Consider the following 27,378-nt stretch of genomic DNA (forward strand, 5'->3'; position numbering starts at 1 on the left):
GGCTCCGAACTCGCTCCGGCTCCGCTGGGACCGCTCTGCTCCCCCGTGGCTCCCCCACAAGGGAGGCGGGCGGTGGGTGGTGGTGGTGGGGTCTCGCTGAACCCCCCTTTCCTCGTAGGACGAAGCAAAGAAAACCCTGAGTTGCCAGTTCGTCCATCCGTCCGTCCGTCCGTCCCGCTTGGGCAGGGCCGGCGGCTCCGCAGCGGCCGCCCTCCCCACCGGAGCCTCCGTGCCCCGACCGCCGCCTGCCCGGCCGCCCTGGCACCTTCCGCGGCCCCGGCGGGGCTTGGCGAGGTCTCCGAGGGGGGGGCCGCGGCCCCCAGCCCCTTCTCCCAGCTAGTTCATCCACTTTCGGCAGTTCCAGGCTCCACAGTGGCAGGGGATCTTGTGCTGATCGTCCTCAAAGTCGAACTGGTAGTCGTAGGTGAGCTGGGGAGGAGCGGGGAGTCACCCACGGCACGGAACCCGGCCCCGCTGCCCCCGGCCCCCCCGACCGCCCCTCAGCCCCCCCCCAGCCGCCCCCCGCCCCGGCCTGACCTCCTCCCCCTTGGGGATGCGCCGGCTGGAGATGATGATGATCTTGTCCTCCTTGTCGAAGGTCACGACTTCAGCCACGCAGTTTGGGGCGCACGAGTGGTTGATGTACCTGGGGCGGGGGGGGGACATACAGAGAGGTGTAGGGGTCAGCACTGACCCGGGGGACAGCGCTGCTCCCTCTGGGGGGGGGTCCCAGCACCCCAAAGCACCCCCGTGCTCACCTGGCCGGGCCCCCCGTCAGCGTGGCGTCAATGACGTGCTCGTTGTTGATGCGGAACATGTAGATGCCGCGGTTCTGGGGGGAGAAGAGGGTGTCAGAGGCTGCACTGAGCCCCCCCCTCCCCGAGTGCCCCCACATCCCACCAGAGCCCCACCTGCTCCTCATAGATCTTCTCCCGCCGGTTGGCCACCTCGTTGCGGATGATGGTGCCGATGTACTCGATGACCATGGTGTGCTTCTCGATGTCCTTGGCCGCGTAGAGCCCCAGCCCCTGGATGCGGGACCGCGCCAGGTAGACGTTGTTCTTCCACTCCGTCTTCAGGCGCCGGTACTGGGAGGACTTGGAGTGCACGAACTGCTTGCTGTAGGGCGTGTTGGTCTCGCCCGTGAACGTGCTCTGGTAGGCCTTGGACATGCTTGTGCTGTTCAGGGTGTGGGGCCTGCCGGGGTGGGGGGCGAGAGGGGGTCAGAGCCGAGGGATCCCCAGGGATCCCCGGCTCTCCTGGTGGATCCCGGCCCCGCTTACCGCTTGTAGTGGGTGAGGATCTTGGGTTCGGAGCGGGCGCAGCCGGTGGGGTTGATCATCAGCGGCAGCTCCATCAGCGGATGGCGCCCGTAGCGGAACAGGTAGTTCTGGCAGCTCTCGACGCCAGGCAGCTGCCGAGGAGGGAGCGGGGGTCAAGCGGCAACACCGCGGCCACCATCCCCTTTCTCAGTGGGGCTGACCCCCCCGTGGGGAGAGGAGATCCCCCCCTCCCTTGCCCAGGACCTACCGACTCGGCGATGCGCAGCACCGCGTGCACCGTGAGGCCGAAGAGCTCCTCGCCCTTCAGGTACTCGGGGAAGAGTCGCAGCATGTCGGCTTCCTTCCTCATCATCGCCACCGGCTCAATGATCCGGTTCCAGACGGCTGCCGAGGGAAGGGAGGGTTGGAGCCGGGGATCTGCTGCAAGCTGCCAAGCCGCCCCCCAAGTGCGGACCCCCCCCAGCTTGAGCCACCCCGGGACCGCCCATCGCCCCGTCCTCCCTGCTCTGGTGTGGCTCAGCCATCAGGACAGGGGATGGAGGAAGGCAGCGGGCCGGCGCCTGCAGCTCCCGACTGCGCCTTACCTTGCGGCGAGGAGTCGGAGAAGACCAGATCCTCCAGGCCCTGCTCGATGACTTGCACGACGAACTCGGGGCGGCCGTTGTTCTCGCAGATGGTGCAGCGGTAGCAGCAGCGGCGGTTGTTGGTCCGCAGGCTCCAGTAGATGCGCGTGGCCTCGTAGCCCACGGGGTAGAGGGCCGTGACGCTGTGGAAGTCGGCCATCTGGTGCGGCAGGAGCTGCCCGATGGCGTGGAAGACCAGCCCGCCCACACGGAACATGTGGAGCCGCTCGCCGCGCTGGATGATGCTGGCGATCTGCTTCACCTCGTCCCGTTCGATGTAGACGCGTCGGAAGACGGTGAAGCTGCTCAGCTCCTGCTCGCAGGGGCCCTTCAGCTTGTGCAAGGGGCACAGCATGGTCTTGTCCTTGAAGAACATGCACTTGGCGCGGATGGCGCAGGCGAAGTGGTAGACGCTGGGGCAGCGGATGCGGTTGCAGCTGTTGGTGGCGCCGGTTTTCTGGCACAGGGAGCACTTGGTGAGCAGCCCGCGGTGCAGGGCCACCTCCACGTTGATCAGGGCCCCCCCCTGCGTCTCGTAGACCTCCGTGGACCACAGGGCGCAGTTCAGGTGGACCCAGAGGTCGAGGTCGAGGTTGAGCAGGCGGGCCGGCCCATCCGTGGCTCCGTCGCCCTCCTCATGGCAGAAGCAGCACTTGCGCAGGTCCCGCGGCACCTTTTCGGGGCGCAGGGTGGTGCCCAGTTTGTCGATGAACTCGGCTATCTCCTTGTCGCCATCCCGCTTGGCCCCCCCTTTCTGAATGGTGACGAGGAAGCGCAGCCGTTTCCACCGCACCCCCTTCCACTTCTTCAGCCGGGGCCGCGCTTCGTCCCCGTCCTCCGGCGGCCGCGAGCGTGGCTTGAAGCGGGGGTGGCGAGTGGGGGGCCGTGGCCCCTTCCTCCTGGGGGGCTGGCGAGGTGGCCAGTGGCAGGGGCGATGGGGGGGCCGGGGCTGCCTCGTGGGCCGCTTCGGGGTCGGGGACCCTGGCAGCCTCAGCAGGGCTAGATGGGGAGGGGACAGAGGGGGACAGTGGGGGCGAGGGCTCCTGGGGCATGATGGAGAGCTGCCGCACGTCCAGGTTGGAGACGTTGTTGACGTAGCAGTGGTGCAAGGTCTTCTCGGGCACAGGGCTCTCCTGCAGCATGAGGAGAGGGGGCGCAGGTCAGAGCGTCCCAGGGATGGGGATCCCCAACCTCTCTGCACATCACGGTGAGGGGTCCTTGGCCCTACAGGGACCCCACAGCACCCCACTATGCTCCCAGCCCTGCAAGGACCTCCCCAAGCCCTTCCCCAGTCCTAGGAGACTCAGCACCTCTGCACAGGGGGACCTGGCACCTCAGGAAACCCCCGCACCACCCTGCAATCATGGGGGGACCTACAGGGACCCCCACGCGCCTCTCTACGTGGTCACACTTGGTCCCAAAGGGCCCCCCTCCTGCACCCCCACATAACCACAGCCATACAGGCACCCCAGTACCCCTCTCCCAGGGTCAGAGCCCTGGTGGGACCCCCGCACCCCGCTGACCTGTCTGAGCAGCGTCAGGAGGTCCAGCTCGCCCTTGAGGCTGTACCCTGGCAGCACCGCGTCAAACTGCTTCAACCACTCGGAGCTGCTGTCCGTCACCTTCCCAGCCAGCGCCACCTTCTCCTTGGCACCGAGCACCCCTACGAGAGAGAGAGAGACAGTCCGTCACGGGGCGCCCAGCCTAGTGACATGGGGGACCCTGGCCCGGGGACACAGGGGAGCCCGCAGGGACGAGGCAGACGCTCACCAGCCACGTCTGTCTCCATCTTCTTGGCCTCGACCACGGCCGCTCGCATGGGGCCGTCCGGGAACAGCACCTCGTAGGAGCTGGGGATCTTCACGCTCAGCAGCTCAGCCATGGCCACCATCACCCCATTGAGGTTCTGGGTAAGAGGAGGACAGGATGAGTCCAGGGCTCCGGATGCCACCACGTGGGGTCACCACCAGGATCTTGCCTCCCCCTGTCTCCTCGCTCACCTTGGCAGCCGCTGCGGACACCGTCAGCATGACGGAGACCTCGCTGCTCTTGCCTTTCTCCCACGGCGCGCCTGGGCCCGCCGGCCCCACCTTCCCAGGGGTGGCTCCAAAGGGCTCCGCGGCCTCGTAGGGCTTCGTGTCAGGGAACACTGGTGTGGGGAGAGCGGGGTCAGAACCGTGCAGACCCAGCCCCACCAACAGCCACCTGTGAGCCCACCCAATGGCCCCAGACCCCTGCAGAAACGCTGCTCGGAATCCATCACTTTGTGTGGGGCAGAGACTGGGGTGTGGTGACAGGGACAGATCACCAACGGGAAACCCTCGGGGAGCAGCTGGGGGGACCCTCGGGAACAGGCCAGCCCTGACACACAGGGTCTCGCTCAAGGCTCTGCTGCCCAGGTGCAGTAGACCCCACAGACCCCTTCCCCTCAGCCCACATTCCCCCAGGACCCCTTCCCTACCCCACCACACCCCAACCAGCCCACACACCCAGGGACCCCCTCCTGCCCTGCCCATATACCGCACAGACCGCTTCTCACCTGATTTATGTGCTCTGCAGACCCCCTCCCTGCCCCACCTTACCCCTGCCTAGTCTGTACTCCCCATGGACCTCCTCCTGCCCATCCACATGCCCCACCGACCCCTCCTGCCCTGCCTTGCCCCTGCCTGCTCCGTATGTCCCCCCCAGCGCGATCCAGCCCACCTGGGATACTGGCCCGGGGGATGATGGGGATGATGGGGGACAGCACACGCTCCTCCAGCTCCGGCTTGGCCTCGCTGAGCAGGGGGAAGCGGAGCAGCTCCTCGCCCAGCACGCTCTCAGGGGACGAGGCAGGGACGATGCTGTCCGGGGAGTCACTCTCATCGTCGCTCTCCATCCTGCAGGAAAGGAGGTGTCACGGGCCACAGGGGCTGGCATCACCCGTGGGGGGGGCTGGCATCACCCGGGGGGCTCACCGCAGCCGGTGGCTCACCTGACATCCTCGGTCTGGTTGTGGGGAGGGGTGGGCAGAGCTGCCAGCAGGTCCAGGCTCTTCACCTCCACGGCCGGCGTGTCTGCGTGGGAAGGGACGGGTGTCACGGGGGGGTGACAGGTGGTGGCAGGGACTCTGTGCCACCCTTGTACCAGCCGCACTCACCTTTCTGGCCGTGGGGCTCGCGGGCCGGGTCGGCGTCTTTGGGCTGCTCACCCAGCTCCTCGGGGGCCGTGACACCGTTCACCATCTTCTGCTGCACAGAGGGGGGTGGCGTGGGGGGCAGCGAGGAGGGTGGCGTGGGTGGGTTGCTGAGGTTGTTCTGGGGGGAGACAGTGGGGTGAGCACAGCAGGGTGGTCTGGGACCCCTGGATGTGGGGCAGGGTGTGTGCGTGTCAAGGGCAGAACCCCGCCTCACCTTGGTGAGCAGCTGGGAATAATAGTCGGGCACGCTGTCGAGCACGGCGCTGCCGAAGGCGCCCCGCAGCTGGCTCTTCCCGTTGATGGGGCTGCTGCCGAAGGGCGCGAAGAGGCTGAAGTTGGCCGTGATGGTCGGCTCCGTCAGCGGCAACAGTGACAGCTCCTGGGGGCAGAGCGGTGAGGAAGGGACGGGGGCAGAAGGCAGCCCCCCACCATACCCCTGGCCCGCAGCCGTACCTGTTTCAGCTGCTTCATGAGGGCCTCGCCGGGGCGCAGCCCCTCATCCTTCCGCAGCTTCTTGCGGGAGGCCGGGACCCGCTCGTTGCCCTTCTGCACCCGCTTGGGCTTGGTGGCCGCTGGCTTCCTGGCGATGGAGGGGTCCTGGGGAGGGAGAGGGGAGTGGGAGCTGTGCCAAGCGCAGCCCCACTGCCATCACCCCCCATCCCTCCCCGTGGTGCCCCGCTCACCTCCCGGCCCAGCAGCACCGGCTGCGGCCGCAGCTCCGTCCCAGCGCCTCGGCTCTCCGTGTGCCCGTTGAGCTCGCCTGGGCTCTGCGCCGAGAGCTGCACGTTCTTGGCCCGCAGCAGCTTCTGCAGCAGGAGATGCCCAGCCTCGGAGCGGCCGCCCGGTGCCAGCAGACTGTTGGCTTGGCTGGCCCCGGGATCCCCGTTGGCCTCTGGCTTCGCTGCCTCATCTCCGTCCAGCTCGCACTGCGCCGCCACCACCTCCTCCTTCGGCTCCTGCTTCACCAACATCTGGGGGAGCTCGGCTGCCGTGGGGACCCCCTCCGGCACAGCCCCGTTGACGTGGGTCTCACTGGGGTCAGCTGGGTCCGCACTGGGTGCCTCAGAGTCCCAGGGACCGTGTGCCGGGTCGGGGAGGGTGCTGCTTGACGTGGGCGGCAGCCCCTGCTCCGCTGGCGCCGCAGGGCTGGGGGCCGAGGCGGGGACCCCCGGCGATGTCTTCTTTGGCTCTTGGGGGCTCTGCTCGGGGCTGGCCAAGTGCTGGGACACGCAGCCCAGGGGAGAGGGGGCCGGTGGCGTGGGGAGCCGGACAAGGCTGGGCTGGGGGCCGCGGGCAGCCAGCGCTGCCTGCACCAGCTCGGCCAGGGGCTGCTGGGGGGGCTGCCCCGGCAGCGCCCGCCCCTGCTCGGCGGCAAAGCCGGTCTGCGCTTCTGCCGGGGTGCCCGGCCGCGGCTGGAAGAGGGGCCCTAGCGGGCGAGGGGGCTGGCGGGCCGCGGGGCCGTGGTCCGGGGCCTGCCCGGGGAAGGGTCCGGGGGGCCTGAGCGCCTGGCTCTGCTGCAGCAGGCTCTGCTGATGCCGCTGCACCAGGAGGGCCTGGAGCTGCTGCTGCTGCTGGGGCGTCAGGTGCCGCAGCTGCGGGTTCTTGGCCAGGACACCCTGGAGCTGCGCACGGATCTGGCCCATCACCGGCCCCGGCACCTGCCCCAGGAGGCCCGGGGGGGAGCGTGGCTGTGCCCGGCGATGGCACTGCCGGCCCCGCTTTGTGCTGCCCAGGGCTCTGGAGCCGCGGGGGCTGCGGCTGGCCCTGCAGCGAGCCCGACGGCCCCTTGCCCAACTGCTCCGGGGGCCGCGGTGCCTGCGGCAGCGTCATGCCCTGTGCCTGGCCCGTCCCGCAGCCCAGCAGCGGCTCCGCCACACCGGCAGTGTCCCCATGCTGCTGGGACAGCTCGGGGCGGGGGGCCCCGGGGCTCTGCAGCGCCGGGGCAAGGAGGGTGCCCGGCTGCACAGGGGCTGCCCGCAGCGCCGGCTGCGAGCCCAGGACGCCCGGCTGTGGGGAGGCCAAGAGGAGCTGCTGGCCCTGCCCCAGCTCAGCCTGGTGCTTGGGGGCTGGGGGCTCTGGGCCACCCAGCCCCGGGGGGTTGAGGGCTCCCTGCTGCTCCTGGGGGCCCCCATGCAGCTGCCCCCCGCTCTCGCTGCCCTCGGCAGGCAGGGCGCTGCCATCCGCCCCTCCAGGCTGGTCTTTGGCAGCCAAGACCGCCGGGGCCGGCTGCATTCCCTGACTCAGGTGCAACACAGAGGGGGCCTGGCCCGCCGCCCCGTGCTGCGGAAAGTGCTGGATCGGAGGCTGCCCCTGGCCCAGCCCCAGGAGGCCCGGCTGGGCGGCTGTTGAGTTCTGCTGCTGCTGCGGGGCCAGCAGCGCCCGCGACTGCCCCAGCTGCTGGGACAACACGAGCCGGTGGCCCAGCATCCCCGGAGTCTGCGGCGCCAGCTGGGGCGAGCCCAGCACCCGCTGCTGGTGGGGGGCCAGGAGGACCTGGCGCTGGGGTGGGGGGTGGCCCAGCACCGGCTGGTGCTGCAGCCCCGGTGCCTGCGCGTGGCCCAACAAGCCTGGCTGCTGCTGGGGCGAGAGCTGCTGCACCAGAAGGCTCTGCTGGCTGCCCATCAGCCCCGGTTGCTTCGGCACCATGGGCTGCCCCACTGCACCCGGCTGCGGGGCCGGTGCCGGCTGCTGCTGCCCCAGCAGGCTGGGCTGCCCCACCATGGCTGCCGGCTGCATCGAGCCTTGGCCCATCACACCGGGCTGCTGCATCGACGTCTGCGCCATGACGCCCGGCTGCTGCATGGACGCTTGTCCCATCACACCCGATTGTTGCATGGACGTCTGTGCCATGACAGCCTGCTGCTGCATTGACGTCTGTGCCATAACGCCTGGCTGCTGCATTGACGCTTGTCCCATGACACCCGCCTGCTGCATCGGTGTCTGTGCCATGAGGCCGGGCTGTTGCATTGATGCTTGTCCCATGACACCTGCCTGCTGCATTGATGCTTGTCCCATGATGCCTGGCTGTTGCATCGATGTCTGTGCCATGACGCCCTGCGGCTGCATCGAGGTTTGTCCCATGACGCCCTGCGGTTGCATCGAGGTCTGTCCCATGACACCTGGCTGTTGCATCGATGCCTGACCCATGACGCCCTGTTGCTGCATTGATGTCTGTCCCATCACACCTGGCTGCTGCATGGACGTCTGTGCCATGACGCCCTGTTGCTGCATTGATGCCTGTCCCATGACACCTGATTGCTGCATCGACACCTGTCCCATGACACCCGGCTGCTGCATGGATGCCTGTCCCATCACACCCTGTTGCTGCATGGATGCCTGTCCCATCACGCCCGGCTGCTGCTGCAGCGACACTTGTCCCAGCATGTTCTGCTGCTGCAGTTTCTGGGCCAGCTGCATCCTCTGGAGCTGCCTCTCCTGCATCAGGCGGCTGTCGGCAGCCAGCCCGCGGAGCGCAGGGTTCCCAGCGAAGAAGGCGTTGGAGGTGCCGGGCACCGGGGCATTCCCCATGGCTTGCTGGCCCATGAAGGACAGGCCCTGCTGCACGGCCATGGACACGCCGCCCTGGGGCAGGCGCAGCCCCCCAGGCTGCCCCGGCTGCTGGCCGAGGCCTTGTGCGCCCACCACGGCCCCCGCCGGCTGCTGGACACCGTGCGCCGAGAGCAGCTGCCCGGGGAGCTTGGACATGAGGCGGGGGCTCTGCGAGGGGCTCAGGGCCATGACGGCCGAGGCCTGGTGCTGGTGCTGCTGCTGCTTGTTGCGGTACTCAGCCATGAGGTTGGTGTGCTCTTTCTGCTGCTTCCGCACCTGCCGGGGACCATGGCACGTTAACGCCGGGGACGGCACGGCATTAGTGCCAGGAACAGCACATTTGCACCGGGGACAGGGCACCCACCCGCCCACAGAGCCCTACCTGGTCCAGCTGCTTCTGGATCTTGCTCTGCTGCTCCGTCACCAGCTTCAGCTTCTCAGCATCGGCCTCGGGGAACTCCCGCCCGGCTTTCTTGGCAGTGCGCTGCTTGGCACAGAGTGCCTTGCGTGACTTGCGGTGCGCCCCGATCTGCTCTTCCAGCACCTTCAGCTGCATCTGCAGGAGCTGCTGCGTGTGGAAGAGCCACTCCTCGTACTGCCGCTGGTCGGCCTCGTCTGTGGGAGCAGGGAGAAGGCTCAGATCAGTGGGGACCCGGGTTCCCTGTGCTGCCCAGGGCTCTGGAGCGAGCCTGGCCACATCCCTGCTCAGCCCAGCCTGCGTGGGCAGGATAAGACCTGGCCAGTGCTACCCCCGGCTCCCCCGCCACCTCGGTACTCACTGATGACGCCCTGCGCGAAGGTGGGTGGGTTGGGGCGAGCTTGGGTTGGGTCGGTGCTGCTCCGCTCCTGGGAGAGAAGGGAGCATTGGTTGGGGACATGTACTGTGCCCCCTCCCCGGTACCCCCCTGTGCCCCTTCCACAGCACCCACCTCCCCAGGGAACCGCAAACCCAGCAGCCAGAGCGGCTCCTGCCTGGCAGGGTCCCCAGCCCCAAGGGGACCCCCATCCCCGGCGGACACCCCACTCACCTGCCCACTCCCCGCCAGCAAGTGATTCTGCATCTCGGAGACAGCTGGGCCCCCCGAGAGCCGCTGCGCCAGCAGGGAAACCTGTTGCCTTTGGGGGGGGACACAGAGACAAGAGATGAGCTGGGGCCGAGGCGCTCTGCCTGCCCCAGGCCGTGTCCCGCTGCGCCCCTTACCTGTTCATGCCCGGGGCCACCCCGATGCTGCCCTGAGCCATCACCTTCTTGATACCCTTCAGTGCCACCATCTTGGCCTTGGCAATGGGGTCCATGATGTCCTCAGCCGCAAACTTGTCCAGGTCTGCCAAAAGAGAGTCAGCAGACGGTGCCACAGCATGTTCAGCCCTACAGCCCCCCCTACCCAAAAGGGCCCCACGCCCACCCAAAACAATCGCCTGCAGCCCCTACCTGTGTCCGGGAAGAAGCTGTTTGCCAACTGCTGCTGCATGACGAGCTGGGGGGGCTTCAGGCCCAGAGCGGGTGGCTGCACCCCGGCCATCGGCTTCTGCACCAGTACCTGCTGCTGGCTCTGCTGCGGCTGCGCCAGAGCCACCTGCACGCCGTGGGGGGCCGCCAGCACGTGGGGCTGCCCGGGGGCCATGCCCATGTGGGGGGCCAGCGCCGGGCCCTGCTGGGGTGCGCTGAGCCGGGGCGGCTGCGGCGGCATCAGCGGTGGCCTGGCCACCAGCCCCAGCTGGAGGGGGGGGCTGCGGGGCGCCCAGGCGGGGCGGCTGCCCCTCGGGGGGCTGCCCGGGTGCTGCCGCGTGCAGCATGGGGTGCCCCGGGGCCGGGAGGTGGGGGGTGCCCCGGGGCAGGTGGGCTGACATCTGCTGCTTCTTCTGCAGCTCCTTCTTCTCGTGCTCCAGCAGGTCCTCGATGAGCAGGGGCAGCTCGCTGGCCACCAACGAGCTCTCCATCTTGTCCAGGTCATCGGCTGGTGAGTGCCGGGCGCTGCCCAGACCCAGGGCTCCACCATCCAGCTCAAACTTCTCCAGCAAGGGGTTGCTCTGGCTGGCCAGCTGGGCAGGGGCCAGCCCACGGCTGGGGCCGGCATAGGGGTCCTTCTCCGGCACGGGGACACCGGCATGGCCGCTGTTAGGGAAGTGAGTCAAACTGAGGCGAGCCGGGCCGGCCCCGGGGCTCAGGAGGGTCTGGCCGGGTTTGAGGCTCAGCCCCAGCGAGGCAGAGATCTTATCCGTGCCCTGCAGGGCCTCTGATTTGATGGGGACCGGGAGCCGCTCGGGGCCACCGGCGGTGAATTGGCAGGGAGAGGTCTTCAGGCAGCCGTCCTCCAGCTTGGGCTTGACGTCGGCAGGCAGCGAGCCCGCCTTCGCCTCCGTGCCCTGCGCCTTGAAAGCCAGGTCGGGTGCCAGTGCGGCACCCATTGGGCAGGGAGCAGGTCCCAAGCCCGCTGCGGGCACCAGCCCTTCCTTGGGCACCTCCTGGTCCTCCGTGGATGGGGCTGTGTCTTTGCCATCCCCGGGGTCTGGGAGCTTCAAACTGGGCGCCGGCGGCTCCGTCTTGAGCTGGGCTTCGCGCTCGGCTTTCTCGTTGGCCGACTCGACCAGGCGAAGGTGCTCATTGAAGATGTCCTTCTTGTCGCCGGTGTCCAGCTCAGGGTCGGTGTAGGCCAGCAGATCAAACTCGTCGCCGTTCAGCAGGTCATCGAGGTGGGGGTCTGCCGTCTCCAGGCTGTCCAGGTTGTCCAAGTCGTCATCCCCTTTAGCCACGTCCGGATCCAGGCTCAGGTTGGCCAAATCATCATCGTCTTCCAGGTCCTTGTGGGAGCCAAAGTCGTCATCCAAATCGGGCTCCACCGGCACCTCACAGGGCAGACGGCCCCCCTCCAGGCTCAGGTGGCTCTTCCCTGGGGCCGGAGCTGGTGCTGGGTCCGGCGTGGGACCGTCCTTGGGTCCCTCGGGGCGGAGGGCAGAGCTGGAGGACAGCGGGCGTGGGGGGACGTGCTGCAGCTCCAGGCTGGGGGCCGGCAGCGGCGGGGGGGCGGCTGCTTTGGCGTGAGGCTGGTGGTGGCTGTTGCTCATCTCAGTTCCCTGTGGGGAGGCAGGCGGCAGCGGCACCGGCATCTTCTGGGGCTGCAGCGCCGGGGCGGGGAGCGCCTGCATGGGCACGACGGGCGTGCAAAGGGCCTGGGGGGTGCCCTCCTCCCCAGGCAGGAAAAAGCGGGGCCGGGGTGCCTGGGGAGCGAAGGGGGAGCCCACGACCCCCCCGGGTCCCTTCTGCACGTTGTGCCGCAGCTCGATGAAGGGAGCGCCCAGGGCGGCGGGTGAGGCAGGCACCGCCTCGGCGGGTGCTGGCAGGCGGGTGCCCAGGCTGCCCACGGGGGTGCCAGTGGCTGGTGGGGCGAAGCGGGAGGCGACGGGGAGCCGCAGGGCCGCGGCTGCCTGCTGCTGCTGCTGCTGCCAGAGGTGCTGCTGTGGGGATGGCGCCGGGAAGACCCCACGGGGGTAGAAGGCCTGGGGGGGGCCCACCGCCGCCCTGCAAGACACCGCGGTGTCGGGACTGGCTCGGCACTGCCACGGCCCCAACACACCACACACAGGACCCCAGGGGTCCGAACCCCCTCGGACCACGCCAGGCACCCAGCAAAACCACAGTCACCCCCTTGGGCGGATCCCAGCAAGCAGGAGCTGGGGGAAATACACCCCATCAGGGTGAAGCCCCACTCGTTTCTAACCAGCCGCGGCAAGCCCGTCGCCTCACCACTGGGCACTCACCTCCCGTTGATGTCCAGGGCGGATGGCGTGGCTGCCGGCGGGGGCCGGGAGAGCCGTTCGTCCTGCACAAACGCCGCCTGCACCATGACGGAGCCAGGCAGCTTCCCGGCACCTGCCGCAGTAGCCAGCGTCCCGAGGAGACCCTTATCCTGGAAAAGGAGGGAAGAACACAGCGTCACCCCTCCATCCAGCCCCTGGCTCCGAGCAGAGCCGTCCCCCCGAGCCCTCCTACCTGTGCCGGCTGGTAAGGGGCCATGCCCCGGCTCAGCTCGAAGGCCTGGCTGCCGGCGTCGGGGGCCCAGCCCGCCGGTGAGGAGGTGGCGGCCGCCGCTGCACTCTCCTTCTCCTGCCGCAGGCTGTTGCGTTGGATCTGCTGGCGGATGAGCAGCTCGCGGAGCCGCTGGCGCTGGGAGAAAACCAAGCATCAGGACCGACAGCAGGGACGTGAAAACGAGACCAGCCCATCCCAAGACCCCGCTTTGGCCGTGCCCATCTACACCCCCCTGCCCGGGTACCCGTGTCCCCCCACGCCTCTGGGGAAGGAGGCGCAAGCAGAGCCGTGCTCCTTGACCCCACCACCAACCACAAAGGTCCCAGTTCCCTCCTCACATCCCCTCTTGAACCTGGATGGATGCAGCCTGACCGCCAGCCAGCCCTCACCTGCCGCTGCTTCTCCAGCTCCGACTGGCTCATGGTGCCGAGGGTCCCATCCTGGCCACCAGGCAGCTCCGCCAGGTCCCGGTTTGGGGGTGCTGACAGCCCTGCGGTCGCCTCCTCCCTCTTGTCAGCCGGCGGCCCCAGCGTGGCTCGGGGCAGGAAGGTGACGGAGGCGTCCTGCTGCTGTGGGGCAGCTGGGGGCTGCTGCGGCAGCACTGAGGGGGGCCGGAGGGGCGAGAGGCTGTAGGTCTCGGCAGCCGCGGCACCCGGCCCCAGCGGGCTGCCGGCTTGGTGGAAGCCGGGGGACGAGGCGTAGGCTGAGCTCTGGGGCTTGCCGGGGACGTAATGGCTGTTGATCCCATGGGGCTGGTGGGACGGGGAGCCCTTGAGTGGCTCCGAGACGGCCGGGGGGGAAGGTGAAGCGCATGGGGGCCTGACTGCCTGGGAAGACGCTGGCGCCGGGGGAGCGGGCGAAGGGGGGTTGCTGCCCGCCCGGTGCCTTGGCGTGGGGCTCGCCCGCCGGGGTGCCCCCAAAGCCCCCGCCGGCCGCCGGGCTGTGCGAAAGCGGCACCGACTTGAACCCTGGCTCTGGCATCTGGGGCCGGGGCGGCTTGTGCAGGGGGGTGAAGGGGTCCCGGGACTGGGGCCGGGAGGGCGGCTGGGAGTAGGGGTCCGGGGACTGGAAGCGGGGGGTGACGGGGGACTGGCAGAACGCTTCGTTGGAGAGCGGCCGGGGAGTGAGGGGGGACTGGGAGCTGGACTGAGACTGGGGGCTGGCAGGAACGCGGGAGAAGGGCTCCGAGGGCAGGGAGCGGGGCGGGAGGGCACAGCAGGCCTCGGGGGGCTGCGGCCCGGGGCGTCAGCGGGGGCTGCGAGTAGGGGTCTGGGTAGGGTGACTGGCGGTAGAGATCGGGGTGGCCGGGGGGCGAAGGGGCCAGGGGATGGGGGTCGGGGGGCCGATGCCCCAGCCCTGGGCTCTGCGGCTCTACCTGAGAGACCCGTGGGGTCATGGGGGCTTTGAAGACGTCAGCCGCCTTCATCTCCGCAGCGGAGAGGTGAGGGCCGCCCGGGGAGTCCCCGTAGCCCATAGCGGGGGCATAGCCGGGTGAGCAGACCCCCAGGCTCCCCCCTTCCTCCTTTTTCACCTCCAGGCCCTTCTTTTGCTCCCCGAAAGGCAGGGGAGAGAGCAGGGCATCGGGGGGCCGAGCCCCGGGGCTCCCCGGCACCGAGAGGTTGTCCAAGGAGGGGCACCGGGGCTTCAAGAAAGGGTCGGGGTGCCGGGCTGGTGCCGGGGTGTGCCAGGGGGTGTGGGGTGGAAGTCTGGGGGCTGGGAGCCAGGGACGGCACGGGGGCCAGTCAGGGGCTGGGGCTGGCCAGGGAAGGGCTGGAAGGCAGCGCCTGCCGTGGGGCTCTGGCCCAGGGGCGAGGGGAAGCGGGGCTCCAGCGTGTAGGCAGGTGCCACGCCGTAGGGATCGTGCGAAGGCACTTGGGCAGGGGACTGGGGCGGGAGCTTGAGGAAGAGCTCGCTGGGCGACTCCGGTCCCCCTCCGGCACCCGCCGGGGGCTTCAGGAAGCCCTCGCCGGTGGCGGGGGGGCTGCTGATGTAGACGGGCTGTGCCCCCGGTGGCACCGGGATCCGCAGGTGCAGCGAGGGCCTCTCTGGCTTGCGCAGTCCCTCCCCTTTGGTCTGCTTGTTGATCTGGCTCTCGGCCTGCTGCAGAGAGAGCCCGGCCGTCAGAGCTGCAGGGACCCACACATGCCCTCCCAGTGGGCTGGGGAAGGGGCTAAGGGGACAGGGGGTGGGCAAGCCACATCCCCCAGGGCTGGGCCAGGGCCGCCGGGCACCTCCCCGCTCCAGCACGTACCTTCTGCACCTTGTTGATGCGATGAGCCGCCCGGTTATCTTTGGCCTTTTGCTAACAAAAACACGAAGCCAGCTGACTCGCAGCCCCCGGCGCCCAGGCCCCCCGCCCCAGCAACGCCCCAGCACTCACCAAATAGGGGGCTTTGTCCGTGGCGGGGACCTTCCTCCAGAGCTTCATGATCTGTTTGCAGCGGCTCGACCAGTCTGGGAGTCCGGTAGGAGCAGACGAAGAGGAGAAAAGCAACGTTAGCCCATGCCTGACAAGCCCACTCAAGCCCTCGGTGGGTGACCATCTCCCTTCACACGCGGGGACAGCCGTGGAGCTGGCACCGAGACCCCCCCCCCACCATCACTGCAAGGAGCGTTTCAGTCCCGCAGCCAAGCCCTGCGCCAGAGTGGGCAGGATCTCCCCCCAAACAGGGACCAGAGGCGTTACACTGTTCCCAGCTCTCTCCTACCCTCACCCCAGATGGGGGGGCCACAGCCCCCCCAGGGCTCTACCTGGATAATCCTGCTTGAGATTGGGGAAGTTCATGTTGGCGTAGAGGACGGGCGAGATAGTGGAGAGCTCGCCCAGCTCCTCATCCTTCTCCCAGCGCTGCAGGCTGCGCTGGTTGTAGGACAGCCCATCGCCCTCGCCCTCCGTCGTAGGCGTCGTGGGCGTCGAGGGGGTGGTGGCAGCCGAGCTGCTGGCCCAGGGGCTCTCGGGCTCGCAGTGGTCTGGGCTGAAGAAGCCGCTCCGCTCCCTGCGTGGGGAAAGAGTGTGTTATGGACTGGCGGAGCGTGGGGAAAGAGAGGGTCCCAACAACACCCTGGAGTTCGCTCCCACAAGGAGGCCAGCCCCAGCTCCCCCAGCCACCCACAGACCTGTTATCGAGGAACGGGGACTGGCAGACACCGGAATACGACTCCAAGGAGACGGCTCCGGAGAGCGAGCCCAGGGAAACACTCCCTGCGAGGGAAAAGACAGGAGTTACACGGAGCTGGGGGTCAAGCCTATGCCCGCCCTGGGGGCCCCTGCAGCCCTCGAATAGTGTAAGATCCCCCCCATACACCCCCAAAATGCTTTCCATGTTCATCCCCAGAGCAACAGGAAGGACGCAGGAGTCCAGCTCCCCCGTATCGCAGGCACCACTGCTGTTCAAACAGCTCAGCCCCAACGAGGACACAACACAGCTTTCCTGGGACAAACGGCAAGTCCTGTCCTTCTCCCCCACCCACCAGGACCCCCCCACGATCACCACGTCTCAGCGTGGGGCTGTGCCACCTCCACGCACCCTGCCCCGGCAGCTGGAGTTCTCCTTGCAGGAACGGCCGCTGCGCCCGGCTGGGGTCCTGCCCTGCGCCTCCGGCCTCCATCCCTGCAGCCACGCAGTTCAGGGGCTGCTCCCCGCGCTCCGCCGAGCCCAGCACGTCCTTGAAGAGCTGCTGGACGTCTTTGCTCTCCATCTTGGGCAGCTCTGTGGGGGAAAAAAAAGAAAGAGCTGAGTACGCAGCGTGAACCTCACGCTGACAGGAGCCGGGGGGGAAACCCGGGGGGAGAAACCCGGGGGTCCCGGCCCTGGGGCCTGCCCCGCTTCAGCTGACGTGGGGGGTGCGGGGGGGCTTCACCTTCCGTAGGGATCTTGTCGAGGTCGGAGCTCAGCGCACCCTCACCGGGGGTGGCCGGTTTCTCGGCATCCCCAGGATCCGGGGAGTCCTTTGACTCATCGGCCCCTGCGAGGAGGACTCAGTAAGTGCCCTCAGCACCCCGGGACCCCCCACCTCAGGGCTCGGGGGACACCCCCCGCCCCAGCCCGGGGCCCACATGGGGCAGCCCCCCCCCCCCCCCAGTACCCCAGGGCCGTGCAGACCGCCGCACCACGCGGGGGCGCTCCGGGCGCCACTCGCTGGTCACCAGCCGCAGGGAGTCACTCGGGGAGCCCGTAGAGCTGGCCCCGCAGCGCCCGCCCTGCCTAGCGCGTACTCCCCAACCACAGAGCCGCCCCCTCTCTATGGTCGCAGACGCTCTAGGCCGCCTCTCGGAGGCCCCGGAGGACTCGGCGTTCCCTCTGTCCCGCACAAGCCGGCGGCCCACGGGCGCGGCCGGTGGGCGCCCACGGGGGTCCCCGGGGCTCACCCAGGTCCTCGGCCTTCGCGTCCTCCTTCCCATCGTCGTCAGGAGCGGCGGCGCTGCCATCGGTGCTGTCGTCCCCTGCGGGGCACCAGGCCTCAGCGGCGCCGGGCCACCGCCCCGGGGCCCTCTGGCAGCCCCCCCAGCCCTCAGCATCCTCCAACAACGCCCAGCGTCCATTAGCAGCTCCCAAACACCCCGGGGGGGGCCCTAACACCCCCAAAAAAACTCCGGGGGCCCCCTAACAGCCCCCAAACACCCCGGGGGGGGGCCCTAACACCCCCAAAACCCCCGGGGGCCCCCTAACAGCCCCCAAACACCCCGGGGGGGGCCCTAACACCCCCAAAAAGCCCCGGGGGCGCCCTAACAGCCCCCAAACACCCGGGGGGGGGGCCTAACGCCCCCAAAAACCCCCGGGGGCCCCCTAACAGCCCCCAAACACCCCGGGGGGGGCCCTAACACCCCCAAAAAGCCCCGGGGGCCCCCTAACAGCCCCCAAACACCCCAGGGGGGGCCTAACACCCCCAAAAAGCCCCGGGGGGGGCCTAACAGCCCCCAAACACCCCGGGGGGGGGCCTAACACCCCCAAACACCCCGGGGGGGGGCCTAACACCCCCAAAAAGCCCCGGGGGCCCCCTAACAGCCCCCAAACACCCCAAGGGTACCCCCAAACACCCCAGGGGGGGCCCAATGACCCCCAAAAAGCCCCGGGGTCCCCCTAACAGCCCCCAAACACCCCGGGGGTGCCCCCAAACACGCCGGGGGGTCCCAATGACCCCCCAAAAGCCCCAGGGCCCCCCTAACAGCCCCCAAAAGCCCCCGCTAACCCCGCATGACCCCTCTCGGGGCGGGTGACCAGGGTTTGGGCTCCCAGTCCAGCTCCCGGCTGTGCTCACCTCGGGGGTGCGTGGGGGTCTCCCTCCTGTCGGGGGGGGCACCCTGCAGCGCCCCAGCCAGGTTGGGGTCCCCCTTGGGCCGCGGGGCGCCCTGGCCCAGGGAGGGGCGGGCGGCCCCGTCCCCCACGCCGCCAGCCGCCAGCAGCGCCTTCCGGCTCAGGTCCATCAGCGCCTTCCCGAAAAACGCCTCCTGCCGAAGGGGGAGCTGCCGTCAGCGCCACGGCGTCCGTCGGGGTGTCCCCTCTGGCCACCCCCACCCCGGCCACCCCAGGGCCACCCCTGTCCTCCCCAGGGCCACCCCCGTCCATCCCACCTGCAGGTAGGGGGGGAACATGTCCTCTAACTTGCTCTTCTTCCTTCCCCGGCGCTTCTTCTTCTCGTCCCCCTCTGCCGAGCCCGGATCCAGGCTGCCCTCAGCCGGGAGGTCCCCCGGAGTCCCTGCAACAGCCACCCCCTTAACACCTCCCCCCCAAAAGAGTTTGGGGCTGTTCCTGTGCCGTGGGAAGGGCTCGGGCACGGCACCGTCACAGCACCATGGGTGAGCACCCCACAGTCCCCCTCCATCCCCAGGGGACAAGCAGGAAGGGAACGGGTGCCGCTGGGCCCTACCCTCCTCCGGGTGCCCCTCGGCGCTCAGCCCCTCGCGCCCCACTTCGGCCAGCACTGCCGAGACCTTCTTCAGGCGGGTGTGGGACTTGCGCTGCCGCACCATGAAGCCGCCGATACCTGGTGAGCAGAGGAAGAGGAGGTTGGGGAGTCACAGTAGAGCCTGGGGGGGGGGTCCGGTCCTGGGAGACAGCACCGGGCGGCACTCACCAGGCCGGTACGGCTTGCGCTTCCTCTTCTTGCACTCCTCCGGGTCCTCCAGCCCCTTTCCCGAGTCCACGTCAGCTCCGATGTCGCGGTCAGGGCTGGCTGGAGCCTCCAGCTTGATCTCGCACTCCATGTGCTCGACACCCACTGCCAGGGGGACACGTGAGCGGGGTGTCCCCCCCCGGCACCCCCACACCGCACCTCCCCAGCTCGCCCGCTGGGAAAACACACCTTCGGCTTTGAGCAGCTCGTCAGCGTCCAGGTCGCCGTCCTTCTTATCGTCGGGGCCCAGGGGGTCGCCCCCCTCCAGCCCCCCGTCCCCGTTCAGGGTGCCCAGCCGGCCCTTGCGCTGCCGCCGCTTGTGCAGGGGCGACAGGGAGAGGTTGCGCAGCACTGCCATCCCCGTCTCCGTCAGCCACACGCCCTCGAAGCGGAAATACTGGGGCTCTGTGGGGACAAAAGCCAGCGTTGGGGACGAAAGCCAGCGCCGGGGAGCCCGTGGCACCGACCCCGGCACCGATTTCCGCACCGCACCTACCTGGCTCCTTCGCCTTGACCAAGGCGATCTCTGGGGGAGGCACGGGCGCTGCAGAAGGAAACACAGGCAGGGAAGTGACCCCCCGTGTCCCCCAAATGTCCCCCCAAACCCCACGGGCTCCCCCCGCCCCGGGCGCTCACCGGCTGGCTTGACCACGTAGGGCTGGCAGGCGCTGCAGTCGAAGCCTTCATCCGCAGCCTGCTCCACCTCCTCCTCCGTGAAGAGGCTGTCGCACGCCGCGTGCAGCCACCTGCGGGCAGCGGGGACCCGTCACGCACCCCAGCCACCCCTCCCCAGGGAACCCAAGGGTGAAGAACCCCCCAGCCAGCCCAGAGGGGTGCACGCCGCGGGGGCGCGGTGCTCACCGATCGCAGTGCCGGCACTGGATGAGCAGGTCATCCTCCACATACTTCTCGCGGCAGAAGGGGCAGACGACCAGGCTGGCGCAGGGCGCGCAGTGGGTGTAGTTGTTCTGCCACTCGCAGTGGAAGCCGGGAGAAGCTGCCCCGCACTGCACGCAGCACACGCACCTGGCCGGGGGGGGAAAAAGGGGTCAGCACCAGCCCTGAGCCCCCCCCCGGGGCCCCCCTCGCGCCCCACACGCACCACTTGCACTTCCAGCCGCCCTTGGGCACGGTCTGCAGGGGGGGGTCCAGGCAGTAGGTGTGGTAGCTGATGTCGCAGTCGTCGCAGAGCAGGAGCCGGGAGGGGTCGGAGGCTTTGCCGCACACCTCGCAGACGATGCACTCCACGCAGCGCCAGCCCTTCAGCAGCATCACCTTCGTGATCTGGGGACGGGGAGGGTGGCTGTGTGAGCCCCGGGCACGGCCGTGGGGGTCCCCGGGCTCGGGACAGCCGCAGGGGACACCCGAGGGCTCGGCCCAACCACACGGACGTGCTGGGCACGACCTCGTGCGCATACCCCAAGGGACACGGCCCGGCCGTGTGGGTCCCCGAGGGGCACAGCACGGTCCTGCCCGCCCAGCGCAGGGACAGGGGTCCCAGTCCCCCTCACCTTGCTGTTGACGCAGTAGGGGTGGTAGCACTGGGAGCACTGGGAGCAGGCGAGGAGGTGCCCCTCGGCCCCACGCCCAAAGCTGCCACACACCACGCACATGTCCTGGGGGAGAGAGGCTGTGAGAGGAGCCGGGGAGGGGACAGGAGCTGGGGAGGGACAGAAGCCTGTCCTGTCCCATCCGTCTGTCCATCCCGCGGCACCCCAGTTACCTGCATGAGCACAAACTTGTCGGTGTTGGAGAAGAGGACGACCGTGTTCTGCATCGTATCATCATCGTCCTCATCCTCCTCCTTGCTGGGCGAGCTCTCTACGTCAGCGAGCTGGAGACAGAGTGGGGGGCTCAGCACCAAGGACCCCCATTCTCCATGCAGTTTGGGGGGGCACCAGCCACAGCCTGGTGCTGAACCGGGGGGCACAGGAACACGCCAGGGCAGCAGATCCCCTGCCCACCTGCAAGCCAGCCCCTCCCTGGGGGACAGCTCCGCACTAACCCTATACTTGCGGGGTGAAACCCCCAGACCCACAGCACAGCCCCAGGCAGTCACCTTCCCCTCAGGACCCCCACCCACCCCACGGGCTCCCAAGCCTTTCTGAGGGACCGGGATGGTGGGGAAGGGGATGGGGGATACGCTCAGCTCTCAGCCCTGCCACCTAACAGCTTGGGGACCCCCCCGGCCCCCCACCTCTACCCCAGCCCAGCCTTACTGCTAGGGTGTCAACGGACGAGGTGGTCGACTTCAGGCGTGCACGGCCCCGGCCCCGGCCCCCGTGGGACCCACCTCGGGGGCGCCTCCGCCCGGGGAAGCTGCTGCTGCGACCCTAGGGCCAAGGGGAGAGGGCGGTTACAGCAACCTGGGGGGGCCCAGCCGGCCCCCCACCGTGCATCGCGGCCGGGGCAGGGGCAGCGGAGGGGCACAGCCCCCATCCCACCCCCATCGCGCGCTCAGCCCTCGCCTACACGCCGCAGGGGCAGCCCAGGGAGGGGGGCACAGCCCCGGCGGGGCAGTGAGGGTGGTGGGTCCCCCCCCAATACCTGCTTAACGCGGGAGCGCCCCGGGGAGCTGCGCCGACGGCTCTTGTCCCCGTCCCCCTTGGCAGCCGGCTCAAAGAGCAGTGAGTCGTCGGTCTCAGCGCCCAGCGGCAGCGACCCAGCGTCCTCCTTCTGCAGGCTGGCGTCGGCAGAGGCCGGCCCCAGCTCCAGGGAGAGCGAGCCCCCGCCCTCGGGGTCCGGGGACCCCAGCAGCGGCTCCGAGCCGGGGAAGCTGCTGTTCGTGTCCCCCTGACTCAGGTTGGAGATCTCATTGAGGATGTCGGGCCGGGGGCGCAGGGCAGGGGGCTCGGGGCCCCCCTCGTCTCCACGGCCCAGCAGCTTCTCCCCAGCGGCGCACACCTCCATGGGGGTCTCAGGGCCCAGCTCCTCTGGCTCCAGGAGCAAGGGGGACCCCTTGGCTTCAGGGTCCCCCCCAGCGCGGCCTTCCTCCAGCACATCCTCCTCACTCAGCGGTGGGGAGCTCCCACTGGTGCCCTCCCGCTCCAGCCTTGGCGCCTCTTCCTCCTCCTCTTCCTCCTCCTCAGGCAGGCTGGGGAAGGGCCCCAGCGCTGGGGCAGGGCTGGCATGGGGGCCATCTCCGGGGGGGCTGGCTGGTGACTCCCCCTCACCACCGGCCGTCTCCATTTCCTCGTCCTCGGGGGGCTCAGTGGGAGCCAGGGTGCAGGCAGGGGAGCCCAGGGGGGGCGGCGGGGAGCCGGGGGGCTCAGTGTCCATGGCGGTGCCAGGGCTGCTGGGGGGCTCGGGCAGGGCTGGGGTGGGCGGCTCAGGCACCTCGTCCTCCTTGGCGTCGGGCAAGGCGTCTGGGGGCTGGGCTGGCGAGACGGCGCGGAGATCTGGAGGGGGTGGAGAGGAAGGAAGGGACGGTGACACCGCAGCCACCAGCACAGACATACCCACCCCCAACCCCAGTGTGTCCCCAGACCCACCTGGGGGAGCCGGGGGTGGGGGTGCCATCTCGGGGGGCAGCAAGGGCTCCGGCTCCAGCTCCATCTCCTCTTCAGGGGGCACCTCCGGGGCCAGGGCTGGCGCTTCCTCTGCCACAGCCACCTCAGGGAGGAGACCTGCAGGATGGGGCCACAGATGAGGGGGGCCATGGGGGTCCCCTCGCCCCCTGTGCCACCCGGCCCAGGGCTGAGAGGCAACAAGCATCGCTGCAGCCTGGCCCAGAGACCCCCCCCAGCCCCCCACATACCCCCCAAAACGGGGCATCGAAGCATGAAATCAGGGTCAACAGGTTGAGGGTGACACAAGAGCAGTGCTGGGAGAGGACCCAGGCGTCAGACTCCCGCGCCCATGGCAGACAACGGGAGGGGAAAGGGGACAGACCCAGAGATCCCCCATTTACCTGGTGGCTTGGGGTCCTCCTCGGGGGGCATCTCGCTGGGGAGCGGCTCTTCAGGGGGCAGCTCGTCAGGGGGTGGTTCTTCGGGGGGCAGCTCTTCTGGGGGTGGTTCCTTGGGGGGCAGCTCTTCTGGGGGTGGTTCCTTGGGGGGCAGCTCTTCTGGGGGTGGCTCGTCAAGGGGCAGCTCATCGGGGGGAGACTGATCGAGGGGGGGCAGCTCATCGGGGGGCAATTTGTCAAGGGGCAGATCGTCAGGAGGCAACTCGTTGGGGGGCGACTTCTCGAGCGGGGGTTTACTGGGGGGCAGCTTGTCGAGGAGAGGTAAGTCGAGGGGCAGCTCGTCAAGGGGTGGCTCAGTGGGGGGCAGCTCGTCAAAGGATGGTTCGCTGGGGGGCAGCTCCTCGAGGGGGGGTCTGTCAAGGGGTGGCTCATCAAGGGGTGGTGTCTCGAGGGGCAGCTCATCAGGGGGTGACTCGTTGGGGGGCAGCATGAGAGGAGGGGGCTCCTCAGGGGGCTGCGCAAGAGGAGGCGGCTCCTCAGGGGGCTGCACGTCGGGGGGTGACTCGTTGGGGGGCGACTCGTTGGAAGGTGGCTTGTCGAGGGGCAGTTCATTGGGGGGCACCTCCACAGGGGTCGGCTCGCCAGGAGGAGACCCGCCATCGCTTGGGGGTGCCTCCTCGGGGTCCCCCCCCGGCTGCGGCTTCTCGTCGCACCCTGCAGGCTCCGGCTCGGGTGGGGGGACGGGCACGTCCGTTGGCTCGCTGCGGTCGGGGGACACCAACCTGGATGGGGGGGACCGGGTGAGGGGAGTGGGGCTCAGGCCACTCCCTCGCCGGGGCCGTGGGACCCGTCCTCCCACCTGCAAAGGGGGCACCCAGCCTGACACCCCCCCCAACCAGTCCCCCCACCCCCACTCACGTCTGGGCAGGGGGTTCCGGCTGGGGCGCGTGTGCCGGCGCCCCACGGGCATCTTCGGCGGCACGGCGCTGCTGGCAGCCCTCGCACACCGAGTAGCTCCGATACCACTGGCAGCCGGGGTCGAGCCCTGCCGGGCGCCGGCCACAGTCCGAGCAGACCCGGCAGTTCTGAGGGGGAGGGAGAGGCACGTCAGAGGCGGGCAAGGGGGGGACCGGGCACCCCCGTGCCCCCTCGGCGAGAGCAGGACGCACCTTGCACTTCCAGGAGTCGGCAGGGAGGCCCTCGATGGCCGGCTCCATGCAGAAGGTGTGGTAGCCCTTGTCGCAAGCCTCGCAGACCAGCATCATGGAGTCATCACCGGGCTGCCTGCGGGGTGCGAGGCGGCGGGGTGGCGTGAGGGCCGCGTCCCCGTCCCTGTGCATCCCTCATTGTCCCCCCCGCCGCCACGGGCTCACCTGCAGGTTTGGCACACTTTGCACTCGGGGCACTGCCAGCCCGAGCGCTTGCGGGGTGTCAGGGCGATGTCCAGGCAGGCCCCGTGGTAGTGCTGCCCGCAGCTGGTGCAGAAAACCAGGTCCCGCAGGTCGCCCGGCCCGTCGCACACCGAGCACCGGGCGTCCTCTGGGTGCGGAGAGAGAGGGGGGCTGTCAGGGCCGCCCCCTCGGCAGGCTCTGCCCCCCTGGGACCCCTCTCCAAGGCGGGAGGGGACCCAGTGCCCAAGGCTGGCAGCCCCAGCCCGCACGCACCCATCTGCACGGCCTCGGCCACGTGCTCGGGACAGAGGAGCCGGAGGGTCTTCATGGACTGGAAGCAGCCGCTGGCGGCAGCGCAGGGGAAGTGGTAGAGGCGGGGGCAGCCAGCCGCCCGGCACGGGATGGTGGCCCCCATCCGCCGACAGCGTTCACATTTCTGAAAGCGGAGGAGCCCGGCGGGGTCAGAGGGATGCTGCCCGGGGCTGGGCCGAGTCCCCGCTGCCCCCCAGGACCCGCTCACCTGTGAGATCCCTGAGAAAACAGCTCTGTCCACGCCGGCCAGCCCTGCCGCCTCCTGCCCCACGCCAGCGGACCAGGCTGCGCACCAGCGGTGGACCCAGCAGTGCCCTGTGGGGAGGGGGAGTCAGGGACGGGGGGGTGTCCCCAGGCCGGGCAGGACACCCAAGGCAGCGGGACGGGGACCCCAGGGCCGCGACCGCACTCACCCGTCGGCTCGAAGAGCTGCACCGGCGTCACCCGCTCGGAGAAGCCGATCTGTGCCAGGTCATCACCCGCTGGCTCCGGCGGGGGCTGGCCGGGACCCTCGGGGGGCTCATGCCCCACCAGCCGCTCAGGCCAGTCAGGCGCTGGCTCGAAGCGCTGCAGCTCCCGCTGCCCGTGCGGGCTCCAGTCCCCACAGTTGCAGAGGGCGCAGCGGCGGGCCGGCAGGCTGGGGGGGGACGCAGGGGGTGTGAGGGACACTCAGGACCCCCCACCAGCTCCACACCACCCCCCTGAGCCCCCCCGTCCTCACCTGCCAGCCTGGGGAGGTCCCTTCGTGTCCGTGCTCTCCAGCTCCGGCCCCGCGGAGGCTCCTTCGGGGGGTTTCAGGGGGTCCCCCTCCGCGCTGCCCATCTCCTCCGAGGCCACGACCCCATCGGCTGCTGGGAGAGTGGCCGTCAGCTGCCGCAGGGTGGGGACGAGCACCCGACGCCCTGGGGGGGGCAGCGCCAGCCCCCCCAGCACCCTGCCCTGCCCCGCGCTCACCTGGCGCGTCCGCGTCCTTCTCCTCGCTGGGCAGCTTCTGTTCGTCCATCCTGCCTGCGGCGTCCCTCGGGGGAGGCCTGCGGCTGCGAGGGGGCGAGATCCGTCAGCACAGGGCTGAGGGGGCCCTTCCCCAGCCCCCCATGACCCCCCCACCCAAGGGACAGGGCAGCCCCCTCCGGCCGCTCCCCCTGAGGCAAGTTTGTGGGGTCTCAGCCCGGTGGAAGGGTCCCTCCCAACACGCGTCACGAGCGGGTGGCGTGTCCCAGTTCCCCAGGGGTCCACGAGACCCCGGGCAGGGATGGCTCCTCCCCACTGCCCTCGTCACCCGCTGTCCCCCGGGTCCCCCCCCAGGTCAGGGGCAGGGGGGACAGCACAGCTACGCCCCAGGGCAGCCCGCTCCCCACTGCTGCGCAGGAGCGGGGGACGCGTGACCTCGATTAAACCCGGGGGGGGGGGGGGGTGACCCCAGCTCCACAGCACACTGGCACCCCGGGGGGTCACTGGGACCCCCGAGGAGCCACCCAGACCCTCCCAGCAGCGGCAGCACCGGCTCCGCGGGGGGGAAAGCACCCTCAGCGCCCGCAGAGAAGCCGGGACCCCCCTGGTGCCTTGCGCCATGGGGCCGGGTGGGATTGGGGGTGCAGCAATAAAGCAGGGTGCCCGGGGTCCCCTCCCTCGGCACCCAGCTGCTGCCTCGTGCCTCAGTTTCCCCAGGGCCAGCGTTGACCCGGCCAAGTGCCTGCTGCGCTGGGGGGGCGACCAGGATGGGCACACAGTGGGGGTTCACCCCCAAACACCACCACCAAAGCTGGGGGGGCCATACCCCCACTCGCAGCCCCTGCCTTGCCCCCAACCGCCAGCACTTCATGTGCACCCCAAAAATCTGGGGGGGCCCAGGCGGCTGTGGGGGGGCCGCCAAAGCAGCCCCCAAACCCGACCACAAGCCACAGGCAAAGGGAAAGATCCGGGGGGTCCCCCCCCGCTCCACGCACCGACACCCCCCACCCCAGAGCACGGGGCAGCGGGGAGGGGGGGACACGCTGGGGCAGCCCCCGGCACCCCCAAACCCCGGCTGCCCCCCGAGACGGCGCGGGGGGGGGGCGGAGGGAGCCGCCGGCACGGCGGGGTCCCGGCCCGGGGGTGGGGGGGCCGCCGCCCCAGCAAATCCCCTCCGGTTCCCCGGTAATCCCGGGGGGATTAGGGCCGCCCCGGGGCGGCTGCGCCCTCCCCGGAAGGGCCCCGACGTGCACCGACGGGGGGGGGGGGGGGGGGTCGGCGGAGGGGCCCGGCCGGCCCTGCGCGCGCCCCCGGGGCTCCGGGGGGGTGAAGCACCGCGCGGGGACGCCCCCCTTCCCCCGCCGGTGCCCCCGGGCCGCGGTCCCCCCCCGTCCCCCGGTGCAACCGGGCCCTCCGGGGGGGCCGAGCCAGCCAGGCCCCGTGCCCCGGCCCGCCGCGGCCTACCCGGGCACCGGCACCGGGGCGGCGGGCCCGGCCGTACCTGCGCTCAGGCGGCGGCGCGGCGGCCCGGGCCCCGCCGGCTCCCCGGGCGGCGGGCATCGCCGGTACCGGTAGCGGACACAAAGGGAGCCGGGAGCCGCGCTCCGGGCCCGGCCGCCGGGGAGGCCTGGCCGGGAGGCGGCGGCGGCGGCGCGGCCCGGCGGAGGCGGCGCGGCCCGGGGCCGAACGCGGGGCCTCTCCCTTCCGGGGCCGCGGTGGCCCGGGCCCGAACGCGCGGGGGCCCCGGCGGGGCCGCCCCCCCCCCGTCCCCCGCCCGGCTCTTACCCCCGCGGCCGCCCTACGCCGACGGGCCTCGGGGCGCGGGGCGGACGGTGCTCCCCGGCGCGGCCATTTCCAGAGGAAAGTAGGTCCCGCCGCCCGCCCCCGCCCCGCCCCGCCCGCCCGCCCCGCCGGGGCCGCCGCGCTGCGCCCTGGGGGCCGCGGCCGGGGGGCGCCGCGCCCGCACTACTTGGCGGCGGGGGCTCGGGCGGAGGGAGACGGCGCGCGGCGGGCGCTGCGGCCGCGGGGGGTGTGACGGCG

General features: G+C 70.3%; 1 protein-coding gene across 1 annotated transcript; it reads right to left on the reverse strand.

Moving 5' to 3' along the window:
- Nucleotides 1-314: 314 nt before the first annotated feature.
- On the reverse strand, nt 315-25,390 carry KMT2D (lysine methyltransferase 2D). Its single transcript, XM_059832757.1, is given in 60 exon segments — nt 315-429; nt 538-646; nt 759-832; nt 912-1,197; nt 1,284-1,414; nt 1,531-1,667; nt 1,868-2,774; nt 2,776-3,039; nt 3,430-3,569; nt 3,677-3,812; nt 3,907-4,055; nt 4,610-4,785; nt 4,881-4,962; nt 5,046-5,202; nt 5,299-5,463; nt 5,538-5,681; nt 5,768-6,764; nt 6,766-8,909; nt 9,016-9,248; nt 9,413-9,479; nt 9,662-9,749; nt 9,835-9,958; nt 10,066-10,363; nt 10,365-12,153; nt 12,393-12,541; nt 12,625-12,798; nt 13,053-13,460; nt 13,462-13,899; nt 13,901-14,325; nt 14,328-14,763; nt 14,915-14,965; nt 15,044-15,129; nt 15,418-15,659; nt 15,781-15,865; nt 16,191-16,373; nt 16,525-16,629; nt 17,033-17,107; nt 17,923-18,112; nt 18,236-18,360; nt 18,532-18,648; nt 18,739-18,882; nt 18,967-19,182; nt 19,274-19,321; nt 19,414-19,523; nt 19,639-19,803; nt 19,880-20,061; nt 20,289-20,393; nt 20,501-20,611; nt 20,997-21,110; nt 21,325-22,175; nt 22,269-22,403; nt 22,688-23,466; nt 23,603-23,769; nt 23,854-23,968; nt 24,058-24,223; nt 24,349-24,511; nt 24,596-24,702; nt 24,801-25,024; nt 25,109-25,235; nt 25,342-25,390. Coding segments are annotated over 60 exon segments (16,257 nt in total). The 3' UTR covers nt 315-336.
- Nucleotides 25,391-27,378: the final 1,988 nt, after the last annotated feature.

Source organism: Gavia stellata, chromosome 36 (genome assembly GCF_030936135.1).
Source record: "Gavia stellata isolate bGavSte3 chromosome 36, bGavSte3.hap2, whole genome shotgun sequence".
NCBI classification, from domain to species: domain Eukaryota; kingdom Metazoa; phylum Chordata; class Aves; order Gaviiformes; family Gaviidae; genus Gavia; species Gavia stellata.